The sequence below is a fragment of the Apus apus genome, chromosome 12, assembly GCF_020740795.1.
Source record: "Apus apus isolate bApuApu2 chromosome 12, bApuApu2.pri.cur, whole genome shotgun sequence".
Taxonomy (NCBI): Eukaryota; Metazoa; Chordata; class Aves; order Apodiformes; family Apodidae; genus Apus; species Apus apus.
In genome coordinates this window covers 339,017-348,231 of record NC_067293.1, presented here as the reverse complement: position 1 = coordinate 348,231, position 9,215 = coordinate 339,017, and the positions used below count along the sequence as shown (strand labels likewise).

Genomic DNA, 9,215 nt, shown 5'->3' with positions numbered 1-9,215 from the left:
CCACCGCAGGCCCCGCCCCCCCGGCGCTGATTGGCTGCCCGCCCCCCGGTGCTGTCGCTCTCAGGCGCCAGGCCCCGCCCCCCGCCCGTGCTGATTGGCTGCGCGCGGCGCGGGGCAGGCCGGGAAGGGCGGGCGTTTGAAGCGCGGCGGGAGCGCGGGAGACATGGCGGGGCTGGGGGGCCGGGAGGAGGAGGAGGAGGAGCGGTACCGGAGGTGAGCGGGGCGGGGCTGGGGGGCCGGGAGGAGGAGCGGTACCGGAGGTGAGCGGGGCGGGGCTGGGGGGCCGGGAGGAGGAGGAGCGGTACCGGAGGTGAGCGGCGCCCGGGCCCGGGGCTCGGTGGGCCCGAGGGAGAGCCGAGACGCCAGATGCTCCGGGGAGCGGGCTGCCAGGTCGGGGCGATCGGGGAGCGTGGGAGGCTGCTGCGGTGGTGGAGGCCGCGGGGAGGGGGCGGCGGTGGGGGCCGGGCCGGGTGTGGGGAGTCCCGGAGCGGCCGGTGCCCACGGTGCCTTTCGCAGGCTGGTGCTGGGAGCCAAGGCGGCGGCGGGCGGCGGGGAGCTGGAGGAGGCCCTGCGGCTGTTCCGGCTGGCGGCCGCCATCCGCCCCAGCGAGAAGCTGCGGGGCCGCATCCAGCGGGTGGAGGAGGCGCTGGCGGCGGTGGAGCAGCAGCAGGAGGAGGAGGAGGAGAGGGAGGATGAGGAAGGCTTCGTGGACGTGTGCGGCAGCGGCCTGCTGATCTACGGGGAGATGCACGGGAAGCTGTTCCAGCACCAGCGGGAAGGCGTCGCCTTCCTGTACCGCCTGCACCGGGAGGGCCGGCCCGGCGGCGTCCTGGCGGACGACATGGGCCTGGGCAAGACCATCCAGGTCATCGCCTTCCTCTCGGGCATGTTCGACGCCGAGCTGATCCGGCACGTCCTGCTCATCATGCCCACCACCCTGGTCAGCAGCTGGCAGGCCGAGTTCGCTCGCTGGACCCCCGGCCTGCGCGTCAAGGAGTTCCACGGCAGCAGCAAGGCCGAGCGCACCAGGAACCTGGAGAGGGTCCAGAGGAAGAATGGCACCATCATCACCAGCTACCAGATGCTCATTAACAACTGGAAGCAGCTCGCCAGCAGCCACGACCAGGAGTTTGTCTGGGACTACGTCATCCTCGACGAAGCACATAAAATCAAGTGCCCGTCCAACAAAACCACCCGCTGTGTCTATGCCATCCCTGCCAGGCACCGCCTGCTCCTCACGGGCACCCCCGTGCAGAACAACCTGCGGGAAATGTGGTCCCTGTTCGACTTTGCCTGCCAAGGCTCTCTCCTGGGAACGGCCAAAACTTTTAAAATGGAGTATGAGAATCCTATTACCAGAGCCAGGGAGAAGGACGCGACTCTAGGTGAAAAAGCACTGGGGCTGAAGATGTCTGAGAACCTAATGGCAATTATAAAGCCGTATTTCCTCAGAAGAACCAAAGAGGATATCAAAACCAACCAGGCTGACAAAATAGATGCTCCTCTTCCTGAGGATCCAAGTGAGAACTGTGCTCCTGTCATGCCATCTCTCACTAGGAAAAATGACTTTGTGGTGTGGGTGTACTTGTCACCCGTGCAGGAAGAAATCTACAGGAACTTTCTCTCTCTGGATCACGTGAAGGAAGTGCTGATGACAACCCGGTCGCCTTTGGCTGAGCTGACCGTCTTGAAGAAGCTGTGTGACCACCCCAGGCTGTTGTCTGCACGAGCCTGCATCCAGCTGGGCTTGGAGGAGCAGGAGGGCTCCGAGCAGGACGAGAGGAGTGAAGCAGGCATGCTGCCAGGTGCTAACAAAATAGATCATCTCTCGGATGAGACTGTGATTCAGGAGTCGGGGAAAATGCTGTTCCTTGTAGGGCTTCTGGAGAGACTGCGAGAAGAGGGACACAGAACCCTGGTGTTCTCACAGTCCAGGAAGATGCTGGACATCATCCAGCACGTCTTGTCCCGCCGGCACTTCAAGCTCCAGCGGATCGACGGGACCGTGACGCACCTGAGCGAGCGGGAGAGGCGCATCCAGGCCTTCCAGAGCAGCAGGGACTGCTCCGTCTTCCTGCTCACCACGCAGGTGGGGGGCGTGGGGATCACCTTGACAGCAGCCAGCCGGGTGGTGATCTTTGATCCCAGCTGGAACCCGGCTACAGACGCGCAGGCTGTGGACAGAGCTTATCGGATCGGGCAGAAAGAGAACGTGGTGATTTACAGACTGATCACCTGCGGTACCGTGGAAGAGAAAATCTACAGGCGACAAGTCTTCAAGGATTCATTAATCAGACAGACCACCGGGGACAAAAAGAACCCCTTCAGGTACTTCTCCAAACAGGAGCTGAGGGAGCTTTTCACGTTAGAAGACACACGAACATCTGCGACTCAGATCCAGCTGCAGTCCTTGCATGCCCCCCAGAGAAAGACCGACCTGCAGCTGGATGAACACATTGCCTATTTGCACTCCCTGGCCATGTTTGGCATTTCTGATCATGACTTGATATACACGAGGGAAACAGCTCAGGAGGAGCAGGTGGAGAGCGAGGAAGCCCATCAGTACATCCAGCGGAGGGTACAGAAAGCCCACGAGCTTGTTCAGTTGGAGTCTCAGCTTAGAGACCAGAGGATGGAGGGGATCAGAAATGTCTGCGAAGAGACATGGCAAAGACCACCAGAACGGGTTTCCCAGCCAAAGAAATTGTCTCCAGGGCTAAACAACATCAGCCCCTTTGTTTCGCCACCAGTAGCTGATAAACATGAAAATGACAAAGTTATTGATCTTACAGAGGACAAGGAGGTCCAGGTTCTTGATGTCAGCTCCAAAATGACGAATCTGACTATTGGTGACTTGGACGAAGAGAAACTGGCACGAGATGAGTCCAGTATGGACACAGAGGTGCTTAACACCAGCAAGACGGTGAAAGAAACCAATGTACAAGAATCTGAGCAAAATCTTGAATTGAGTGTTATAGCATCATCACCTGGACTTCATCCAGGTCTGAGTCCTGAACAGAAACACTGTTCCCATGGGATGTCAGACAGCTTGACTGAGGCAGGGGATGGTCTCCCTGGGCATCATCAGCATTCCTCTAACAAGTCTGGTATGGCTGATGATCCCAAGGAGTTAAGAGATGGAGAAATGTCAGAGCAGGTGCTTGGCCCCCACACTGCCCTGGGAACAGATGAGAAGGACCTTCCTGAGCCAGCTTGGGCTGCTGCAGTGCCAGCTTTGTCAAATGTTATGCCAGAAATCCATGCTGGGCTCCAGAAGTCTGATGTGCTGGAAACCAGCTTGGAGAATATGTCTGTGCAGGATCAAGTTGACTTCAATCTGGTCTTGGAAGAGTCTGAGGAGGAATGGCAAGATGCCTCAGATAGGGAAAGATCACTGGAGCACTCAGAAAAGGAGGGCTTCCAGCTGAAAACAGGAAATTTTTGTATATCCCCAACAAAACCTTGGCTAGGTGAGCAGGGTGACTGTGGAACACCCTGTGACACGGCTGGGGGAAAGCCAAGGAACTCCCTGGTAGGCAGTGAAGTGTCAGAGGAAAGCAGTGAGGTCTTTGCCTCTTGCAAAAAGAAACCCTTAAGAAGAATTGTCTCAGACAGTGAGGATGAAGACCATTCCATCATGGTCTTGGAGGAAAACAAGTGTGAAAAAAGGCCCTCTCCCCTGAACAGCCCTCTGCACCCATTTCTGGAAGGAATTAGTGCATCCACTCCTAAATTGGACAGAAATACAGCAAAAGCCATCTTCTCTCCCCAGCTAAGCAACAGTGGAAACAGGTCTACTGCTTCCAGGCGATCTCTCATCAACCAGGTGGTGGATGAGATTGAAGACATTGGAGAAATCATGGGAAACACTGATGAAGATGATGATGATGATGATGATGATGATGATGATGAAAGTGATGAAGACCAAGATGACCTTGTGGAAGAAGAAGCTGAAGAGTGTAGTGGAGAATCTGCTGAGCCCGATGAAGAACCTGCTGGAGAAACACTTGATACCACTGCAGAATCCTCCCATCTCAACGGCACGTCCTCGGAGCAGTCAGAGGCAGATGAGACAGAATCATCTCAGGAGGAATCCACAGGTGACCCTGAGCTTCGGTCGGGTGAGCAGATAGAATACTTCACCCAGGAAAGTGTCTCTGAAAAAGAGGTTGGTCAGAGCTCCTCTCCTGCTGCAGGTGACTACAACACTTTGGTGGAGAGTGGGAAGAAGCTTAAGGAGGATGGGAAACTGCAGGAGGCACTGGACTGCTTCCTGCAAGCTCTTGACATAAAAAGTGGAGAACCTGAAGTTATGCTTATGACTTTAAACCTGTACAGGCAGCTAGCCCAGAAATGAGCTCTGAAGCCCTTTATGACCTAGCCTTACCTTTTCTCATTCCATGTCTGTCTGAAGGAGCTGGCTGGGATGCTCTGACCCAGCCCAAGGCTGGTGGCTGCAAGAGACACTTATTTTATGGTTATGGAACAGCTTCAGCCCCTCCTCCTGTGAGAGGAAACAGTCTGAGGATCTCAGTGTTGAGTGCTGGGGAGGGGGCTTCACTGTGGACTCAGCTTACAAGGGTGAAAACAATTCATGCTCCAGTCTGACTATTTAATAAAAGAGTCTTCTTTATGTCTAAACCCCTCTCCAAGCTTGTAGCCCTGGCTCCACCTTTCTGACTGCCCCCCTCCTGAGAGGCCACCAGGGTGCTCCCCCAGAGCTGCTCTAGTTCCTCCCACCTTGACTTGACATAAACTGGTTAGTCTGCCTGAACATCACCCCCTGTTTGGGTGAGCCAGGTGCTGGTGCAAAGCAGAGAGCAGAGCTTCTGCCACTGGGTTTTAAGCTGGACTGAGAATGTATTTGTTGTGGAGGGGAAAAAAAAACAAACACAAAACAAGAAAAAGAAAGAAGAAAATAATACTTTTTTGTCTCCAGAGGAATCAGGAGTCTGGTCTGACCTGGCCTGCTCCCTCTCCCCACCACATCTTTATTTCCCTCTGAGAAGTGCAGTCAAAAACCTGCTCTTGCACAAAGGCAGCAGGAGGGAGAAATACCTGTTTTAAAGTTTTGAGCTGGTTCTCCTCTGGTAAGAAAGTCCTCTGACCCTCTTCCCACGTCCAGTTTACCTGTGGTAGGTGAAATATTTCTCTCGGGTAGGGAAACGCGTTTGCAGCTTAAAATCAGAACAACTTTGTCCTGGCTTTTAGCACTGCTCATCTGCCCTGCCCCTCTGCCACCATCCTGAGACAGACAGCCAGGGTGTGCTCACCACTACCACCAGCCTCTGAATGTTTTCCCCTCTGACTACACAGCAGTGAATTCCGGTGCTTCCTTGTGCCATGTGTGTGTTTAGTGTCCAGGAAGTTTGCCTTCTGTCTGACAGCAAGGGACACTTTCACACCTGGCTGAGTGTGCAGTTTTGAGAGGGGAAGCTGGTCTGCTGAATTTGAATCCTTTGCACTAGGGGACACAGCAAACACACCGATCCTGTTGCTAATAGGCAGAACAAAGCTCTGGTAGCCTGGTAACAAGTGGTTTATTAATAGAGCATCCCTTAAATGTGGCCACATCTGCTCTTGTACTGCCTTTCATAACCAAAAAATAATGAACTAGAGCTTTGCAATCACCTGTGGTCTCTGAGCTTTCCGTTCTCTTCACAAAACAAACACCCCAAAGAGGGAGGAAGGAGAAAGACCTGTCCTGGTTCTGTCTCACCTCTTCCTTGTACATGAGCTTGGAAGGGCCTTTGTGCTCCTTGTTGGTTTCTGAGCCCTCTGACATGCCAGGTGCTCGTCTGCAAACAGAGCTGGAGCCCTCGGTTGGACGCTGCCCCTCCGTGGGAAGGGGTCCCTCTGCTGGGTCTGCTGCCAAGATCCATGAGGCAGGAGATGTCCTGGGCTCTCATTCACACCAGCCATCTGTTAGACAGTTCCTTCCCTCAGCTTCGGGCAGATAAGGTAGCTCTAGGTCTGGGTACCTGCAACTCCTTCCCAGCTCCCCATCCCACCACTGACCCTCCCCTCTGCTGGCAGGAACAAACCCTTGCCTGGGGCAGCCCCACCAGCTCTAGCTGTCACGTCACTCCTTTTCCAAAGGGACTGTCCTGGTCTGAGCTCTGCAGCAGAAACTAGCTCAGGAGCTGTCTGCATCCTTGCTGGTGAGGATGGGGATAAAGATCACAATCCCGACGAACCCCCTTTTTCCCTTCTGGAGCACTTTACCTTTGCAGACTGAAGCCTGAGCACCTTGTTCAGGTGGACAGGCCATTGCACCTGCAGTGGGAGGAGCAAGCAGCTAGCCTGCCAGGCAAAGCCGACTGGAAAAGCTCTTCTTTCCCCTGCTCCAGAGAACACTTGACCTCTCTGGGCAGGGCCCTGTTCTCTGCCAGCTGTACCCTGTGTGTCCAGCCACCACGGCGGCGACAACTGCTGGTTACAGCTGGCTTGCCCCACGCTCAAGGTGCCTGGGAAGCTCTCATGATTCAAGCAGTCCACACGGTCATGGTCATTCTTGATTTATTTTCTGCCTTCCACCATGATAATGTGGTACCCAAACTTGGTTTTGACCGGCGGGTCCGTGTACACTGGCTTGTCCATGCTGCTGACGGGCAGGGCGAACGCTGCTTCCTGGAAAGGTCCCACCATGGAGCCTCTGGTCATCCAGCCCAGGTCTCCCTGGAAGAAGGAGCCATTAGGGTTAAGCTTTGAGAGCCGCAGTGCACCCGAGGCTTTATCAGCAGAAGCGGGGTGCGGCGGCGGTGGGACAGGGAGCCCCAGCAAGGGGCAGAGCCCCTGGCACCGGGCTGAGGCTGCGGCAGGCCGGGGCTCGGCCCCTCCCCGAGCTGCCGGGGGGCTGCTCGGCCCTGCTGCCGTTCGGCACTCCCGGCTCTGGGGCCCTGGGCGAGACGCGGCTGCCCCGGTCCCCGCAGCGCAGCCCCGCGGCCGCACCGCACCCACCCCCTGCCGGGCCTTGTCCTCGCTGTACTGCGCGGCCACTTCGCTGAAGCGCAGCCCGGACTTGAGCTTCTCCATCGCCTCCATGGCCCTGCCGTGCTTTTCACACAGGATGTGCCGGACCTGGAAGGAGGGCTGGCGCTGGCACCCCGGGCTGTCCCCGGCGCCGTGGGGAGCGAACGGGCGCGTGGCGGCCGGGCCGGCTGCCCGGGGGGGGGGGGGGGGGGTTGCGGGGAGACCCCCCCGCCCCACCGAGGAACCCTGCCCGGCCCCCTCTGCTCCCCAGGGTCCGGCCCGGCCCCCGCCGCCCCCCGGGCTCACCTTCACGGCGCTGCCGCCTCCCTTGGGGCCCTGGGCTTTGCCCTCGCTGCTGCTGCTGCTGCTGCTGCCGCCGCCGCTGGCGCCGCCTGCGAACACAGCGCCCTGAGACCGGCCCGGCCCCCGCGCCCACCCGCCCCGGTGCCCGCGGTCCCGCCGCCCAGCCCCGCTCACCCTTGCCGGCCTTGCCGCCGCCTTTCCCTTTCGGAGCCATCTTGCCGTCCCGCCCGCCGGGCTGTCCCCGCCCCGGCCCCGCCCCGAGCCCGCCCGGTCCCGGCCCCGCCCGCCCCAAACCCGCCCGGGGCCGCGCGGTGGGACCGGCGGGCGTTGGGCGCGGGGGCTGCTGCGGCCTGGGAGCCGCCACCGCCCCGGACCCCGCCCGGGACCCCGCCCGGGCCGCGTTCAGCATCCACGGCTGTCCCCACTGCCCACCCAGCACCCGGGGCAGTTCCCGACACCCACCCTGTACCTGGGCTGTCCCCAACACCCGTCCCACCTGCCCCCAGGGTCCATTCTTAGAACCAGCACCCACCCCGGGCTGCCCCCGGCACCCTGCTCTGTCCCCAGCACACATCCCACCTGTGCCCAGAACCTCAAGTCTGTCCCTAGTCCCCCACACCATCCCCAGCACCCACTCCGGGCTGTCCCCAGCACCCTGCGGTGTCCCTGCGCTCACCCAGAGCCACCAGACTCCGTGAGAGATCCAACGCTTGCCAGTGCCCCCTCGAGCCACCCACGGGGCATCAGGGGGTGCCCAGATCCCCCCTGTCCCCAGCACCCGTCCCCGGGGTGCCAGCCCCCCTCAGCAGCCCCAAGAACCAGGACACGGAGGCAGCTGTCGCAGGGAGCAGTTTACCAAGCTGGCGAGACTCGACATTACAACAATCCAAAGTTCACCCTGCGCGGGACCAGGGGACGCCGGGCTCTCCCCGAGGACCACCAGCTGCTTTCCCCTCAGCCAAGCCAGGGATGAGCTCTCAGCCCAGAGCTGGCCAGATCCCTCTTGGGAAGAGCCCATTCCTGCGGTCAGGGAAATGAGGATCTCCATCCCACGGCTGGACCCCAGCTCAGCAGCCAGGATTCCCCCCGGCCTCCCAGACACTGCGGCTCCGGCAGGGCACGGATGCCTCGGCAGGGCGCCGGGTTTTTGCAGGACTGTTCCCACCCCGTGCTTGTCCCCAGCCCGCTTTGCCGGCTGCCGTCCCCACCGCCTCCGCCACCACCGGTTTCCTGAGCAGTCATGTGCAAAATGTCCCCGGAGCTTCCCTCTCCCATCCCAGGGCCTCATCCCTGCTGTGCCAGCGCCCTGCCACCAGGTAGGGAGCAGCAGGAGCCTGGGAGCCGCGGGATGGAGACAAAGCACGGATATTTGTCAGAGCTTTTTTTTTTCTTTCTTTTTTTTTTCTTTTTTTTTTTTTTTTCCTGAGTTTCTCAGCCTGGATCTTAATTAACAGGCTTCAATCTGCAACCGCGGAGAGGGAAGGGAGAAATGTACAAGTAATGGGAGGGAGGGGAAATCAACCACCGTGAGAGCAGAGCCTCTTTTAGGGCCAAATCCAGTGCAGGTGCATGGGTGGGGAGGTGGTCACTGTGCTCCTGTGGGGCAGAGACCCCCCGGAGCAGACCACCCCAGTGGATACCACTCATCGCTCTCCCTCCCCACCATGGGAGGGCTGGGCCATGCTGGCACTTCTGAAATAGATCAAGAAATACAGCAGAAATTTCCCTGAACGCCCTGTTTTTGTCAGCAACAGCCTGGCCCTTTCTCTCTTGCTTTGGGCACACAGCTGTGCTGCTGCTCTGTGCTGGGGCTCCCTTTCCTCTCTGTCCTGCTCTCCCCAGCTCTGCCCTGGCCCTGGCGGCTCACCCTGCCCCACTGCCCCTCACTGTGGCCTCTGGCATCAGCAGCTGGTGCTTCCACCCTGGAGCTACACCAGCAG

General features: G+C 58.9%; 2 protein-coding genes across 2 annotated transcripts; one reads left to right on the top strand and one right to left on the bottom strand.

Moving 5' to 3' along the window:
• The first annotated feature begins 518 nt into the window (after nucleotides 1–518).
• Nucleotides 519–4,616, top strand: ERCC6L (ERCC excision repair 6 like, spindle assembly checkpoint helicase). The gene has a single exon (XM_051630242.1). The coding sequence runs from the start codon at nucleotides 746–748 to the stop codon at nucleotides 4,355–4,357; it is 3,612 nt and encodes a 1,203-aa protein (XP_051486202.1). The 5' UTR covers nucleotides 519–745; the 3' UTR covers nucleotides 4,358–4,616.
• Nucleotides 4,617–6,502: 1,886 nt separating this feature from the next.
• Nucleotides 6,503–7,515, bottom strand: PIN4 (peptidylprolyl cis/trans isomerase, NIMA-interacting 4). The gene is made up of 4 exons (XM_051630719.1): nucleotides 7,450–7,515; nucleotides 7,279–7,364; nucleotides 6,961–7,080; nucleotides 6,503–6,678 (listed from the first exon to the last, which is right to left on the bottom strand). The coding sequence occupies exons 1-4, from the start codon at nucleotides 7,487–7,489 to the stop codon at nucleotides 6,520–6,522; spliced, it is 405 nt and encodes a 134-aa protein (XP_051486679.1). The 5' UTR covers nucleotides 7,490–7,515; the 3' UTR covers nucleotides 6,503–6,519.
• Between the last annotated feature and the right edge of the window lie 1,700 nt (nucleotides 7,516–9,215).